The following is a 17,440-nucleotide window of genomic DNA, read 5'->3' as shown; positions in this document are numbered from 1 at the left end:
TATTTGACAGAGAGAAATCACAGGTAAGCAGAGAGGCAGGCAGAGAGAGGAGGAAGCAGGCTTCTCGCGGAGCAGAGAGCCCGATGCGGGGCTCGATCCCAGGACCCTGGGATCATGACCTGAGCCGAAAGCAGAGGCTTTAACCCACTGAGCCACCCAGGCGCCCCTGAATTTATTTATTTTCAGCATAACAGTATTCATTATTTTTTCACCACACCCAGTTCACTTATCTTAAATGACTTACCATAAGTAAAGATCTCAGCAACATTATCTGAATCCTCCTGGTTCCCAAATCCCTAAGATATATAAAATATTAGTATTATCTTATTGATCTTAATTAACATTGACATTATTTCATTTACTTATATAACTAGTTGATTTTAAAATTCTATTCATTTTGATTAAATAGATTGTTTCCATACTAACTAAAGTCATGGCTCACTTTATACTCATCAATTTCATATGAATTTAAGAGTTATATGTAAGAAACAAACAAAAATTCAAACAAAAAGTTAAAAAGCTATTGGCTCTCAAAGAGAAAGATCTACAAATTTAATGATGTGAAAATTCAGTAATTCAATCGTGAACACACAACGAAACAACCCCAATTTAAAGACGCCGTAAGAATATATTTACCATGAATATAATTGACATAGTATCTATTTTACATTTATCAATATACAGACAATTTTTTAAAAAAACTAACAAATGGAAAAGGGTTATTTAATTAGTGGTCACAGAAATATAAATCAAATAAGACTATCATTTCTTTATGAAATTAAAAACACACAAAATTATTTCTAAACTAAAGCCTTAGTATGTTTAAAATGAGGGAGCCAAAACATATCTTTAAAATCGCTTTCAGTTCTAGAATTCTAGGAGTAAGTCAACATTCTGGCAAAACTAAGTTTAAAATTTTAAATTTCCTACACGATTTTTATAGGAAACTTGAAGCTTTACTCTACCTTATGTATGTATACATAAGAGAATGTCCAGGCCAAATAAACCTTCAACCCAGTCATTTTAAGACACAGAAAATTTGAGAATTTACAATATACTGAAAACTGATTCTAAAATCAAGCAATGTTGACACAACTGCTTAGCAATGTAGTGCCATAAAAACGATTCCATAGGATTTTTATTACAAAAGATTAAAAAATTAAAACATAAAAAAAGAAAATAAAATATATTACAACATTCAGATGAAATTTAATCCAGGATTACATTAAGATTTATAGTTTGAGAGCCCAGGAAAACTACATATGCATACCCTAGTTGACTGATATCCAAAGTATGGGTGGATGTTCCAAAAACGGGTACTTTCCCCATAATGAACATCATTATTTCTGACCTCTGATAATCTGGTAGGTTACTTCCAAAAAATCCTATGAAAATATTAAGAAAAAGTTAAGATAAATTTTACAAGTTGCAATTTTATTTTTCCATACTACTCAATCATAATGGATTTTTAACCAAAGCTTTCAATGTGTGGCAGAATGGTGTCTTTAAGTCACATCCGTCACTCTACAGTCCTTTTCTGTTAGCGTACTTGCTGGCCGCGCGCGCCCCTGTGCTCCTTGTAGCCACGCCTGGCTGACCTGAAGAAATGACGGGCTTTCTGCTCACGGCCAGGTGAAAGGACGCCTCCCGCGGCATATCAAGAGAAGTAAGGATGACAGGAAGTCTTAAAGCTCAGTGCGGCAGATACCTTTATAGCTCAGTCATCACAAAGACAGAGAAACTAAAGCAGTCCCTGCCCCCAGGTTTGGCAGGGAAGGAGCTGAAATGAACGTGGCACAGTGATTTGAACTGTATTAAAATTTAAAAAATTCAAAAAACAAAACTCTGAACAGATATTCTAATTTCTTCTGTTCATTTACTCATATATAAGATGTACAGAACAGATTAACACTTGATAAAATAATACATGTCTAAAAATCTTTTGCAGATGGTTTATAAGATTTATAAAAATCTTTTGCATATGGCAAACCATAAAAAATTTGGGTTGGACTATTAGAAAAGGGAAAAAAACAATCAACCCCTCAGTAACATTTCTGATGAAACTCTTTTTCACATATTGTCAGCCCCAATTCTTGTTCTGATAAGGAAGTCAGAAATTGGGCCATATTTTGGTGAATAGGCCAATAAATAGGTCACTATTTTGGCTTCAATTGCTGAAATATTGTAAAATCTCATTACAATGAGCCAGGTTTACTGTCTAATCCAATGGGTTAATTCAATGTATTATTCAACTAATGCAAAAAAAACCACAAAACCTTATTTACTTATCATTTTTATCACGTACTCTTATGTCTTCTGGATATTTTAAATTTATCTGCTCTAGCCTTTAATGGTTTACTTCCTAGTCTAGAAGATCTAGAACATTAAATTTTCACTTACTCAAACCCCAAACTGTCGTTTCTTTGAAAGATCAGAACAGGTATTGAATTATGCTGATTTTGTTCATTTCTCAAAATGCAATATGATCATTATAAAAAACTCATTTTTAATATTTAAGAATAAATTACTTTTTCAATTTAACTCTTAAGCTTCTATGATTGGAATTAATAATCTATGCAAACTCAAACTATTCTATTTATCATTGATTGGACCTGGGAATAAAAGTCACTTTCCCTTATCACACACTTCTGTAATCAAAAATCTCATGATCATTTTTTTTAATAAGGAAACTATAAACCTCTATCTTTCATGAATACAGATGCAAAATTTCCAACAGATTAGCATCTCAAATTCAACAATGTATAAAAATTTTATGCCACAAACATATGAAAAATCTCATGATCCTAACATTACACAATCCACGTAAAGCGTACTATTCTAACACTTCAGAAGTACTATCGATGGGGTTAAGAAACTACTTTGTACTGGGACCCTCAAAATAACCATATGAGTCTAGGAACAATTTTTTATTAACCTCAGTTGCGTCTTGTGGAAATGTGGATTAGAGAGGTTAATAGCTCAAACCAAAAAACCACACAGCTAAGAGTTAGGCCTGAGGTGAAGGCTATTCATTTCCAAAGCCTATATTATTATTACCTCTCCTTCCTCCCTGTAAGGTACTTTCAACTTTGCAAGAACCCAATTAGATATGTTGCTAATCACCATGCAAAACTAGACACTGGTTTTCTGTTCCAAGCAAGCCAGTTATTACCACGAAGGCATAGGTTTCCAACATAATCAACTGCCAGGAGAGCCCTGAAGGGAATTTATTTTCTGTATGTTTGTACTTGAACCACTGAGTGGAGGTGCTGAAGAGCCCCCCTCACCCTGACTGCGAAGAAAGAAAGAATACCGCAGGGGGCTAAGTTCTTGATTACTGTTAAAAAAATGAATTTGGCCAATAGCCTTGTACTGTCAAGTGCCAAAGGCATAGCAGCGCTGCTCCCTAGTCTCCTAGCGATATCTACATGATCTAGTAACTACCAGAGTACTGAGAATTTCTAAAATACTGAGGAAATCAGAAGGGTGACTACATAAAAATCTTACTCACTGTGCCACACTGCCCTTCTTTTCTCTCATGTTTTAATTTTTCACATGTTATTTTGAATGTGTTATGTCACAGAAATATTGCTTAAGCCTGTTATATCTATATTGTATATTATAAAAATATATTAACTAAAATAAATAAATATAAAATAATTAAATGTTCTAGAGTGAAAGAGTACCACTGTATTAATTATAGGTCATGAAAGCAATTTAATTCTCTGAAAACAAGCACAGTTGATTTGATGTCTTATCTTAAAACATCACAAAAATTCCACAAATAATCCAAATAAATTTGAGTCACCATAAAAATTAGGTGTACCACACACAGGTCTAATTGTTTTAAGGAATATCGAAAATGTCTCTGCTATACTGAGAGTCCATGGGAATACTGGATTTCCATTATGCTTTGTCTTTTCACTCACTCCAAAAATCTTAAGCACCTACTATGTGTTACAGTACTAAGTAAGAAACACATGGGGCTTTGCCCTCATGAGGATAATTTCTGTGCACAGAAGACTGTAGCTAGGTGAAACAGAAGTATGGCACCAACCAGATCAACCACATGCGTCCAACAAGGGGAGAACTACATGCACCACAAAATCCTAGTACGGGGCCTTCCGAATATAAACATTCAATATGTAAGTGTAGAATGCTGATGTATCATGCATATATATATGCATATCCATAAAACTTTACAAAGAATATAAAGAAGAGAAACTTTGTATTACATATTCCAAAGGATGATTACAATAAGTAGCCTATACATAAGAAAGTTATGCAGATAAAAGACACAAACTGGGCTCCAAAATAAATTTATGCATGACTCTATTTTTTGCAGAAACTATTAGCACCATTAGCACCAAAAACTATTAGCAACCATTAGAAATTAGGTACTAAGCCCCAGAGATAATACTCAATTTTGAAATTATTGTAGCAATCATAATTCCATTAAAACATGATCTGGATATTCTAAAGATACTGGGAGGGGAAGGTTAAAGTGGAACAGGAGTTTGCTTACTTTAATCTGTATTTTACTTTAATACAGTCAGATCATTTTATTTCCCCTCCAAAATTCTCATGGCTTTTTCTTTTTTAAAGAACGTTCTTAACCCTTTTGTTGTAATTTAACCATGCTTTTAAGAAAAAAAAAATGTGAAATTAAAGCCTAAGGTGGTGGTCCCCCCAACTTGGTTTCTAATACCATCCCCCAGTAAAAGAAACCAAAGCACTTTGAGAAATGAGATTCCATGGCTGGGACAGGAAATATAAAATGAGCCTCGAACAGCTTAAACCAGTAAGGTTGTGCTCAGAAGAAAGGGAGGATATTACACAGACATGAAGGATGGGAGCTCCCCCTTCCCCAATCTGGGACAATTTCAGCACCAAAATAGAATAATAAATACAGAATGGATTATGAAGCATAAAAATAAGTCCATAAGCTCATATCAATAATAAAGATATAAATACTTGCATTCCTACATACATACACAGGGAAGAAAAAGGGACTCCTGCTCATGCAGAACACAAAGTGCCACCTGCCAGCTGTGGAGGGAGTGCCAAGTTTGAAAACCATCCATTTGCAACATTAGTTTGGTAAAGACAGGTTCAGGAGAGATTTATAAATGGTTACTAAACTCAGAGGGAGGTATGGGTGAAAAGCAGAATATCCACATGGTCTAAAAGCATATCCTCAGAGACTGCTTACTGTTTGCAAGGATAAAAACTGAAACCATACAACAGAGAAACAGAACACTTTGAGAGATCAAAACTTACATCACCAATGAGAAGTAAAAGTACACTGTACACCTCTCTGTATGTAATACCCCAAGAGGAACGTTATCACTTAAGTGGTATCCAGCCAGGAATGAACACCAGACAAGCCCAAATGAAAAATTTTTTTAAAAAGGGATTTTTTTTTTAAAGGAAAATTTTTTTAAAAAGGGAATTTTTTTAAAAAGGGAAAAATTTTTTTAAAAGGGTGCTCCTAAAAACTCCCATATCAGAACTGAAATGTTCCAGACTAAAGGAACTCAAGAAATATTACAACTAAATGCAATTTATGATCCCAGACTGAATCCTGGATGTAAGGAAAAACATGCTCTAAAGGAAATTCTTAGGTCAAATGACAAAACTGCAATATGGAAGTCTGATTAATGAATACGCCAATGTGAAATTCACTTATGTCAGTAACTGTATTCTAGTTATGTAAGAATCTTATTCTTTGGAAAAGTTCTCTGTGGTAAAAGACCATGATGCATATGTAGTGGTTTAGGGAAAAAATGAGAATATATGTATATACCTACCTCTTTCTATACATTTATATATGCACATATATGTACACATGCACATACATACATGCACACACAGATAAATGGGAGAGAAGGAGGGAGAAGAAAAGACAACATAAATGATAAAATAAATGGCATAAAATATTAATAGATGAACCTGAGTGAAGGGTATACAGTGTTCTTTGTCCTACTCTTACGTTTGTTTCAGAATATCAAGTTTTTTAAAAGTCTGAGCCATCATTCACCTTTGACGAATGTACTCTAAGAGACAAGTAACTTTCAGTAAAAGCTCTTTTAATCACTTTCACAAAAAGTGAAACTTACCTATTGTTTGGATGATAGCATTCTGCACAATCTTCTCATCATTGTCTTTGGAACTTGGGTTTAAATTAACACTGCCTACGGATCCCCCCTGTAAATCATTTGCTTCAAATTCAACACTGAGACGCAGATGCTTCAGGAGGGTGTTAAAGACTTCCAGCACTGTGGGTCCTGTAAAAAAACTCTAAATGAGTTTTTCCAATGTTATATAATCAAAACCAATTCTCACATTTCTCAGAGATTTTTGGATATTTCCAGAATCGTAAAAAAGTAAGTGAGAAATCCCTAAGTAAAAAGTCTCCTAGCTATTCCAGCATTTACTGGGCATCTCACAGCAACTGACCATTTGAACCTCTGGTACAAACCACACAAAATGTGTATTTGCATATAAAAATTACAAAACTTTCCATCTATATAATCTTATCCACTCAAAATGACATGTAATAGGACAGTATTTAACTTGCTTGTTGGATCAGAACCCACAGAATCACAATACCATAGCTCACTGTAATGTCGGAAATTTATTTTGCATCTTTTGAAGATGAAGGGATAATTTGCCTCTGTTATGAGAAAGAAACTAGCCAATTTATCAGATTCAGGTAAATGAAATTTGTTTTCTGCTTTTAGTTCTATAAATATTCTGCACCTGTTTGTCACACTATCAGTGTTTTTTACTTCTGCTTCCAACTTTTAATTGCAATCTTCTCCAGGACAGGCAGCCATGGTCAAATACTTCTTCAAATGTATAGAGAGCTTAGTACATAGTACCTCATACATAAGAGACACTAGTGTGATAATTCAACGCAGTATCTGCTTCATTTAATATTTCAGATTAAGTAACTTTTCAGTTAAACCGATTCCATCTCTTTGAGATAAATTATAATAAAAAGTCCATATGCAAAATGCCCACTCCTATCTGACACTGAATGAGCACTAGAGTATTTTAGTAGCTAATGTATTTCCATTTTGATTCTGAAGCAAAAAAAACATAACCAGATTCTTCTACTAAGTTTAGTAATTCTATCATGGCCTCTTCCATTCTTCTAAGGACATGCAAGTAAAAAATTGACCTCTGATCTGTCCCTTCTCTTTGTTAACCCTATATTCAGTCATTATCCAATCCTGTTTACATTCCCATTCCTGTGCTGCCATCAAAGGTCAAGTTCTTTCCCGTGTGCCTACAATGCTGGTAACCACTTGTTATTTCTGAAGTGTCCTATGTTTTTCAGCCAGATGAATTATTTATCCTACAGCACATCTTTGATAAAGATTACATTAAATAACTAAGGATACCAATCAACTGTAGAATTACATCCATGATTTGGCTGCAACTTTAACATTTTAAATTTCTCTGACTTCCTCCACACTACCACATATTCTAGCCAAATGGACTATGTAATATTTTGCTCTTACCAAGCCAATTTCTATCCCTGGCTTTCTGAAGAAATGTGAGCAAACCTGCCCTGAACACAGCATTAGGTAAAGTTGTCTAACTTCAAGTAAACTCTAAGTTTCCTGCATGTATATCTTCCCAAATGCCTAGCACATAACTGGAATTCAAAAATCTTTTTCATGTTATTTTTTAAATTTAAATTCAATTAATTAACTTATAGTGTATTATTAGTTTCAGAGTAGAGTTCATGATTTATCAGCTATATATAAATCCAGTGTTCATTCTATCACATGCCCATCACCCAGTTACCCCATTCTCCCACCCACCCACCTCCCCTCCAGCAACCCTGTTTGTTTCCTATGATTGAGAGTCTCTTAAGGTTTGTCTCCTTCTCTGATTTTGTCTTGTTTCATTTTTCCCTCCCTTACCCTAAGCTCCTGTTTTGTTTCTTAAATTCCACAAGCGAAATCATCTAATTATCTTTCTCTGAGTGAGAAAAACTCTCTAGTTCCTTCCATGTCCTTGCAAATGGCCAGATTTCATTTTTTTGATGGCTCAGTAACAGTCCATTGTATATACCTGTCACCTCTTTTATATCCACTCATCTGTTGATGGAATCTGGGCTCTTTCTATACTTTGGTTATTGTGGATATTGCTACTATAAACATTGGGGTATAGGTGTCCCTTCAGATCACTGCATTTGTACCTTTGGGGTAAATACCTAATAGTAAATATTACTGGATTATGGGTTAGCTCTAACTTGTTTTTTGTTTTTGTCTTTTTTTTAAGATTTTATTTATTATTTGAGAAACGGAGAGAGGGAATACAAGGAGGCGAAGTGGAAGAGGGAGAAGCAGGCTCCCCACTGAGCAGGGAGCCCGACATGGGGCTCGATCCCAGGACCCAGGGATCATGATGTGAGCTGAAGGCAGACACCTAACTGACTGAGCCACCTGGGCCCCCCATTTTAACTTTTTGAGGAACCTCCATACTGTTTTCCAAATGGCTGTACTAGCTTACATTCCATTAGCAGCATAACAGGATTCCCCTTTCTCCACATCCTTGCCAACATTTGTTGTTTCCTGAGTTGTTAATTTTAGCTATTTTGACTAGTATGCAGTGGTAACTCACTGTGGTTTTGATCTGAATTTCCCTGATGCCCAGTGATGTTAAGCATTATTTCATGTGCCTCTTGGCCATTTGTATGTATGTCTTCTTTGGAGAAATGGCTGTTAATGTCTTCTGCCCATTTCTTAACTGGATTATTTGTTCTTTGGGTGTTGAGTTTGATAAGTTCTTTATAGATTCTTCATACTAGCCCTTTATCTGATAAGACATTTGAAGACAGCTCCTCCCATTCTGCAGGTCTTCTTTAGGTTTTGTCCACCATTTCCTTTGCTGGGCAAAAGCTTTTTACTTTTTTTTTTTTTTTTTTTTAAGATTTTATGTATTCAATTGACAGACACACGGCGAGAGAGGGAACACAGCAGTGGGAGTGCGAGAGGAAGAAGCAGGCTTCCAACTGAGCAGGGAGTCCAATGTGGGGCTCGATCCCAGGACCCTGGGATCGTGACCTGAGCCGAAGGCAGACACCCACTGACTGAGCCACCCAGGGGCCCCAAAAGCTTTTTATCTTGACGAAGTCCCCATAGTTCATTTTTGCCTTTGCTATCCCCTTGTCTTTAGAGACGTGTCTAGTAAGAAGTTGCTGCGGCTAAGGACAACAGGTTGCTGCCTGTGATCTCCTCTAGGATTGATGGATTCCTGTCTCATATTGAGGTCTTTCATCCATTTTGAGTCTATTTCTGGGTAAGGTGACAGGAAATGGTCCAGTTTCATTCTTCTGCATGTGGCTGTCCAATGTTCCAAACACCATTTTGTCTTTTTTCCATTGGTTATTCTTTCCTGCTTTGTCAAAGATTAGTTAACCATAGAGTTGAGGGTCCATTTCTGGGTTCTCTATTCTGTTCCTTTGATCTATATGTCTGTTTTTGTGCCAGTATCATACTGTCTTAATGATTACAGCTTTGTAAAAGAGTTTGAGGTCTGGCATTGTGATGCCACCAGCTCTGGTTTTCTTTTTCAACATTCCTTTGGCTATTCGGGGTCCTTACTGGTCCCATACAAATTTTAGGATTATTTGTTCCAGCTCTGTGAAAAAAGTTGATGGTATTTTGATAGGGATTGCATCAAATGTATAGATTCTTCTAGGAAGTATAGACATTTTAACAATATTTTTTCTTCCAATCCATGGGCATGGAACATTTTTCCATTTCTTTGTGTCTTCCTCAAATTCTTTTTGACTGTTCTATAGTTTTCTGAGTACAGATCCTTTGCCTCTTTGGTTAGGTTTATTCCTACATATCTTATGGTTTTTGGTGCAATTGTAAATGGGATCGATTCTTTAATTTCTCTTTCTTCTGTCTCATTGTTAGTATATAGAAATATATGCAACTGATTTCTGTGCATCAATGCTCTATACTGTCACTTTGCTACATTCCTGTATGAGTTCTAGTAATTTTGAGGTGGAGTCTTTTCAGTTTTCCGGAGTCTCATGTCATCTGTGAAGAATTAGTTTGACTTCTTTGCTGATTAGTATACTTTTTATTTCTTTTTGTTGTGTGATTGCTGAAGCTAGGACTTCTAGTACTACACTGAACAACAGTGGTGAGAGTGGACATCCCTGTCGTCTTCCTGATCATAGGGGAAAAGCTCTCAGTTCTTCCCCATTGAGAATGCTATTTGCATGGGCTTTTCATATATGATTTTTTTATGATAGTGACGTATGTTCCACCATCCCTCTGTGGAGAGTTTTAATCAAGAGAGGATGCTGTACTTTGTCAACATCTATTGAGAGGATCAGATGCTTCTTGTCCTTTTATTAATGTGGTGTATCATGGTGATTGATTTGTGGATGTTGAAATGCCCTTGCAGCCCAGGAACAAATCCCACTTGGTCATGGTGAATAATCCTTTTAATGTATTGTTGGATCCTACTGGCTAGTATCTTGGTGAGGATTTTGGCATCCATATTCATCAGGGATATTGGTCTGTAATTCTCCTTTTTGGTGGGGTCTTTGTCTGGTTTTGAGATCAAGGTAATGCTAGTCTCATAGATAGAGTTCGGAAGTTTTTTCTTCCTTTTCTATTTTTTTGAAATAGCTTCAGGAAAATGGATACAAATTCTTCTTTAAATGTTTGGTAGAATTCCCTGGGAAGCCATCCAGCCCTGGACTGTTGTTTATTGGGAGATTTCTGATTACTGCTTCTATCCTTGCCAGTAATGGGTATGTTCAGGTTTTCTATTTGTTCCTGTTCCAGTTTTGGTGGTTTATACATTTCTAGGAATGCATCCATTTCTTCCAGATTGCCTAATTTGTTGGTATATAGTTGGGTCATAATACATTCTTATAATTGTCTGTATTTCTTTGGTGTTGGTTGCGATTTCTCCTTTTTCATTTAAAATTCTATTTACTTAACGCCTTTCTCTTTTTCTTTTTGATAAGTCTGGCTAGGGGTTTATTGATCTTACTAATTCTTTCAAAATCTTTACTAATTCTCCTCTCCTGCTGGGTTTAGGCTTAATTTGCTATTCTTTCTCCAGCTCCTTTAGGTTTAAGGTTAGGATGTGCATTTGAGACCTTTGTTGTTTCTTGAAAAGGCTTGTATTACTACACACTTCCCTCTTATGACTGCCTTTGTAGCATCCCAGAGAGTTTGGATAGTTGTGTTTTCATTTTAATTTATTTATTTGAACTTTTTAAATTCTTCTTTAATTTCCTGGTTGACCCATTCATTCTTTAGTATGATGCTCTTTAACCTCCATATATTCGTGTTCCTTCCAAATTTCTTCCTGTGATTGAGTTCAAGCTTCAAAGCACTGTGGTCCAAAAATATGGAGGGAATAATCCCAATATTTTGGTTTAGTTGAGACCTGATTTGTGACACAGTATGTGATCTACTCTAGAGACTGTTCTACACGCACTGGAGAAGAATGTGTATTCTGTTGCTTTAGGATGAAATGCTCTGAATCTATCTGTGAAGTCCATCTGGTCCAGTGTATCATTCAAAGCCCGTCTCTTTGTTGGTCTTCTGCTTAATGATCTGTCCACTGCAGCAAGTAAGTCCTCTACTGTTATTGTGTTATTATAGATGTGTTTCTTCAATTTTATTATTATGGTTTATATAATTGGCTACTCCCATGTTAGAGGCACAAATATTTATAATTGGTAGATCTTCTTGCTGGACAGGCTCTGTAATTATGATATAGTATCCTTCCTCATCTCTTATTACAGTGTTTGGTTTAAAATCTAATTTGTCTGATATAAGGATTGCTACCTCAGTTTTTCTGTGATGCCCATTAGCATGATAAATGGATTTCCATGCCCTCCAGTCTGGAGATGTCTTTGGGTCTAAATGAGTCTATATCACTAATTCTCTGTTCTGCCTCATTTATCCTAGCAGTGAGAGCATACTGCATCTCATTAATAGCCTTTTTGATTTCAGCTTGTTCAAGTTTAGTTCTTTCATTTCTCCAGAAAGGAATTCTCTAGTGTCTTCTATGCTTTCTTCAAGTCCAGATAATATCTTACGATCGTTATTCCGAACTCTAGTTTCAACATCTTATTTCTATCCATAATGTTTAAGTCCCTGGCAGTCAGTAATGCCTCCTGTTGTCTTTTTTTTGTGGTAAGTTCTTCCATCCTGTCATTCTTGAAAAAGTGGTCACTTCTCTATTTGTAGAATTGCAGCAATTCTTTTCTTAGATCTCCAATTGAGTTCACAGGTGTTCAGAATGATTTAATAGCTATCTAGCTGAATTTCAGGGACCAGATGAAACTAGGGTCCCCTATGCCTCTGCCAATTTCCTCCTCCATCTAAAATTCTTCATTAGAAAAAAGGAGGAGGGAGAGAATGATATAGTGGAAAATGCTTAAGTATACACTAAACAAGTCTGAGAAATTCCAAGAGAAATTGTAGCATATTTAAAAACATTATTTTTAAGGAGTTTTCCATACACTGCTATATCTACCGAAAAAAATTCTAGAATAGATTAAAATATTAATTTTTTTGAGTTTTTTTATTTTGTTTTGTTTTTGTGCTGACACTCACCTATGGAACCTTTAGCAGCAATGGCAACGGCCTCTAACAGAACCTGGATGATACCTGCTCGAACCCGTGGAGAATCTTTTTTACGAGCATCAAGGTGTCCCAAGATCTCCTGAATTACATGGTGAGAATACTGAGCCTAAAAGAAGCAAAACAATACACAGAGATGTATGAACAGTTACATGCATACTGGCTGGATTCTTAAGAATGGAAAACCATGTGTCACTTAAATGTCCAACTATAGGAGACTGGTATTCCTGTTACAGAACAGTATGTAGCCACTACAAACCCATGCTTTTTAAGACTAAATACAAATACTACAAAATATTTAGAATGCCCTGTATAAAAAAAGCAAGTTGTAAAAACTACAATTAATAAAATTCACTCTGTTCTTTAAAACAATACATAGGACTACAATTATATACACCTAAATATTGACAGTGGCTAGGATTCATTAGAAGTTTTATTATCCTCACAATTCTTTGTAATTTCAAAGAATATTTATATACTCTTAAAATCTGATAATAGGACAAATCTTCGAAAATAAACAGATATAGCACTTCTCTCCTACCCAAACTAGATAAATATTATTTCTCATTATGGACTCCTAACAACACTAAATAGTCAAAACTCCTATCTCATCAAAAGCCACTATCAAAAGGAAAATGTTATTGGTGTATACCTGATTAAATTTAAATCAAGGCAATATCAGAAGATCTGCAATTTACAAAGGCAATTTTATCATAGATATATAAATCTGATCACAATGGATATTAAAACCTGTATCTAAAATAGGATAGCTAGAGAATGTTGAACTATATTGAATATATATATATATATATATATATATTTTTTTTTTTTTTTTAACAGAGTAGCAAAGTTTTGTTTTTTTAAACTAATAATTACACCCAGGAATCATGAGTGGGTCTACTACCAGTTTGTACAAATCCAGCAACAAACAAAATGCGCAACGGCCCTGATCTCCACATCTGTGTTTGCTCTCAGGTCCCACCGCTCTGTTTTCAGACTGGTTACCTCTCACTCCTTTGGAATGGGTAGTCTTTTATTAAAAAAGAAATGCCCAACGCATAATGGATCCTCTGCTCAAAAGCAGAAAAGAACTCCCCTCCACCTCTAACAACATAACCAAATTCACTGCCAGGTATTTCTGGTATTTCTGTCATAACACAGCTAGTTTTTTAACAACCCAAGGTAAGCATTTTCACCTTTACTTTCTACAGTGTTAAAACAGAGGAATGCGAGATAGACAGATACACACGTACATAAAACTTGAAACTGAACTCCTTGCCCAGGAAGCTGTATACTTCTGATGTGTGAACCTCATGCAAATAGAGCCTTACAAACAGGATGGCAATGTGACTTATTGTCTAAACCAGGACACTTCAGAGAGTGAGAGTATTAATAATTATATAAAGCAGGGCTATCCTAAGCAAAGCATAGCACCTGTTCACAACAGCTCAAGAATTCCACCATAGATGAAAAGCACATGGAGTGACAGGAACAAATTGCAATGATGTTAATTATATTCTATACCGAGTTTCTAACACAGGTTTACCAAGCTATTGTGTACCTGTGGTAAAACTCACCCTCACACTGAAGTTTAAAGCAACAGTAATGGATGAGTAGCTTTAAGAAGCAACACAAAAGGGTGGTTAAGTACATCTGTAACCCTTAGAGTCAGATTTGCCCAAATTCAAATTCAGCCTCCATCATTTAATAGCTTAATAGAGTACAGCCTAAATAAGGACTACGTAACCTGTCTGTACCTCAGTTTTCCTCATCTACTATATTTAGAAAATAAAAAATTATTTTGTAGGATTGTTATGGCACTTAGATGAATTCATTTGTGTAAAGAACCTAAACTTGTGTCTACCACAGGAAATGCACTCAATCTAGCCATTATTATTTACTTTTAAAATGGTGACTCCTGGGATAATATGTTACTACTAAATTAAACACAACAAAAATGACAACAAAAACATCTCATTCAGAAGCAGGTGCCAGGCACTGTTCTATACACAGTATGTGTCCAAACTAACAGTTCTAGGAAGCAGCCTAACTCAATCACACTGTGTACGTCACAGTGCAAATGAGGCAGGTTTTTAAGGAACTTGTCAAAGTCATGCATAAACTCTAACGGAGAGCCTAGCCGTGAATCTCAGCCCAACCTCAGAGTCCAGCTCATGAATACAGTACCTTATAACCTGCAACAAATCAATTTAGCACAAAAGATAAGCTTTAAATATTTTCTCTTTACCACAAATGCTCTATTATTTTTGAAACTACCTGAAACTCTATCTATGTAACCCCTTAGGGATATAATACTGGTCAGGCTAGTTAATGTTTTGCGTAGAGAAGAAAAAATGTTCCCCAAGAATGATTCCCATAAATAATTTTGATAGTAAACAGCAATTAAAACAAATTTATCAGAAGTTTTAAATGTATTGGGATAGTTCTATGAAACAGAAATTCCCATTCTACTGGGTTCTACCTTTTAATTTTTGATCATGGACTTCATAAAACATATGCTACACTTAAAGCTATTTCCAAAGAAATGCTGTGGACCAGGAGTTTCTGAACATTGAATCAACCAGTATTTACTGATTCTTTAAGTTTCTTTGACTTTATTTATTAGTTTACTTCATCCAAAAAAATTTCATTTAGTAACAAAATCTTAATGAGGAAGGCAAATTAAGAAACACAAGGCTACAGAAGACCAGGAGAACAGTCTTAACTATACCTACAGACTGCAAGATCAACTTCTTAGCTACTAAATTAAAATTAAATTAAAAGATCCTAAAAGTTCTCATAAGATGGAAAAAAAATACTTGAAACTATGTGAGGTGATGCATCTTGAATAAATGACTACAGTAATCATTTTACAATATATCCAATCATTGGGTTGTATACCTCAAACCTAAACAATGTTACCTATCATTTACAACTCAATAAAAGTATAAAAATAAATTTTTTTATATTATCCTACCACATCCAAACCAGCTTTATAATAACTAGTACTTATCAAAAACCCACATTATGGTACACTAGCGTTAACCTACTCGTTGATTTACCCCAAAACTTGTGGAACAGAATACCCAGAATTTGAATCCTGACTTCACTTTCTACCTGTGTGCCTTTCAGTGAGGTACCTGACCGCTCTAAAGATCAGTTTTCTGATCTGCAAAAGAGGAACAGTAACAATATCTACTACATAAAATGAGAATTAAAAGCAGGAAAGCAAATAGATTATGTGCACAGTACATAGTACAGCTAGCATGTGATAAATTGGTACTTTTATTTTAAAATATAAATGAATCACTCAATGCAGGCAATAAAGTTTTCTTTTCAGAAATTAAAAACTAGAACACAGAGGAATAATTTGCCCAAGTTCACACAACCGTAAACAGCAGGTCTACGAAGGGAATCCTGGTATGACCTGCCATGTTCCTTTCTTACTCTACCTTATCTCCTTTGAATTAATGATGACTTTGTAGGGCATAAAAAAAACAAAGACTGTGTTAAAAAAAAAAAAAAAAGACTTAAAATCCCACTTGTACTAAGAGCTATGTGGGTCTGTTCAGGTTTCAAAAAGAACCAAGGTGTGGTGCTCTGCAGTAGATAAAAGTGTCTCATTGTGAGGTTCTATTATATGCTAAGGGAGTTAATACATGTACTATTACATAGTAAAAGCTCAGTAAATGCTATTTATTATCAGCTATAAGCTACTTGTAATAAATTTCAGTTCCAATACCAGTTTATCAGTGAAATATATATACACAATAAAAATATTCAAATAAATTAGTAATAAACTGCATCATCATGAAATCTTTTCTTTTTAGTAAATATCTTTTCATATTTGCAAATAAAAAAAATAAGTGGTAAGTAAAAATGAAACAAAGAACAAAATAAGAACATGTTGCATATCTTACAGTGTTCTACATCTCTGATGACAGAGACATACAGAATCAAAATTACTTAAATATGATAAACCAACACTTACCTGAATGGAATACATTATAATTTTAAAGCAGTGAACTGCAAATTCATTGGGATCCCATAGTTTGTGATGGTCTAGATGCCTGTAATTAACAAGAAAATTACTTTAAGAATTCCCTTTTTCATTCCATGTTCTTCCTGTAGAACCCTTAACAATATGTAAAATTGTATTCTAAAATGTAGCACAGAGAAGCAAAGGAATGAATGATGTGTTAGAGAGCTTAAGAGCCATGAAGTAAAAATGGAAAAGACCTTAAAACACTTTTAGCCAGGTTTTCAGAAGAACAAGCATCCAATGAGAGTGAGCTCCATTTGAGGAGCCAATGGCTAAGAAGTTTTCTAATTAAAAACAATCAGCCAAAGACCAAAACCCTAATCCTCAGGTTTAGGAATCCCATCAAGATAAAGAGAAGGTTGGGACACCTGGGTGGCTCAGTTGGTTAAGCAGCTGCCTTCAGCTCAGGTCATGATCCCAGTGTCCTGGGGTCGAGTCCCACATCAGGCTCCTTGCTTGGCAGGGAGCCTGCTTCTCCCTCTGCCTCTAGCCTGCCACTCTGTCTGCCTGTGCTTGTGTTCTGTCTCTCTCTCTCTAACAAATAAAAATTTTAAAAAAAGAAAAGATAAAGAGAAGGTTAACAGGAGTCCAAGAGGAACAACAACAGCTCACCTCTAAAGGAAACAGAACTGGATTCATAGATCCCTCACCAGGAGCAACAACAGAAAGCAGAAAAGAACAGAATAATACTCTTAGAGTACTGAATATATTAATTCAGCTTAGTATTATACACTGAGCAAAACTTTCAATG

General features: G+C 35.3%; 1 protein-coding gene across 3 annotated transcripts in view; it reads right to left on the bottom strand.

Annotated features, from left to right (window-relative positions):
- EFR3A (EFR3 homolog A) overlaps positions 1-17,440 on the bottom strand; it is a 113,969-nt gene that overhangs the window by 40,300 nt on the left and 56,229 nt on the right. For all 3 annotated transcript variants that reach the window (XM_045078134.1, XM_004743569.2, XM_013051769.2), the window contains 5 exons: positions 16,639-16,717; positions 12,621-12,756; positions 6,120-6,287; positions 1,271-1,385; positions 245-296 (listed from right to left, as the gene is read on the bottom strand). In XM_045078134.1, the coding sequence (XP_044934069.1) occupies positions 245-296; positions 1,271-1,385; positions 6,120-6,287; positions 12,621-12,756; positions 16,639-16,717 (550 nt within the window). The remainder of the gene's footprint in view (positions 1-244; positions 297-1,270; positions 1,386-6,119; positions 6,288-12,620; positions 12,757-16,638; positions 16,718-17,440) is intronic.

This window comes from Mustela putorius, unplaced genomic scaffold (assembly GCF_011764305.1).
Source record: "Mustela putorius furo isolate JIRA1106 unplaced genomic scaffold, ASM1176430v1.1 tig00000228_pilon_pilon_pilon, whole genome shotgun sequence".
NCBI classification, from domain to species: Eukaryota; Metazoa; Chordata; class Mammalia; order Carnivora; family Mustelidae; genus Mustela; species Mustela putorius.
The sequence above is the reverse complement of the archived record's forward strand: the minus strand, read 5'-3'. Positions and strand labels throughout refer to the sequence as shown.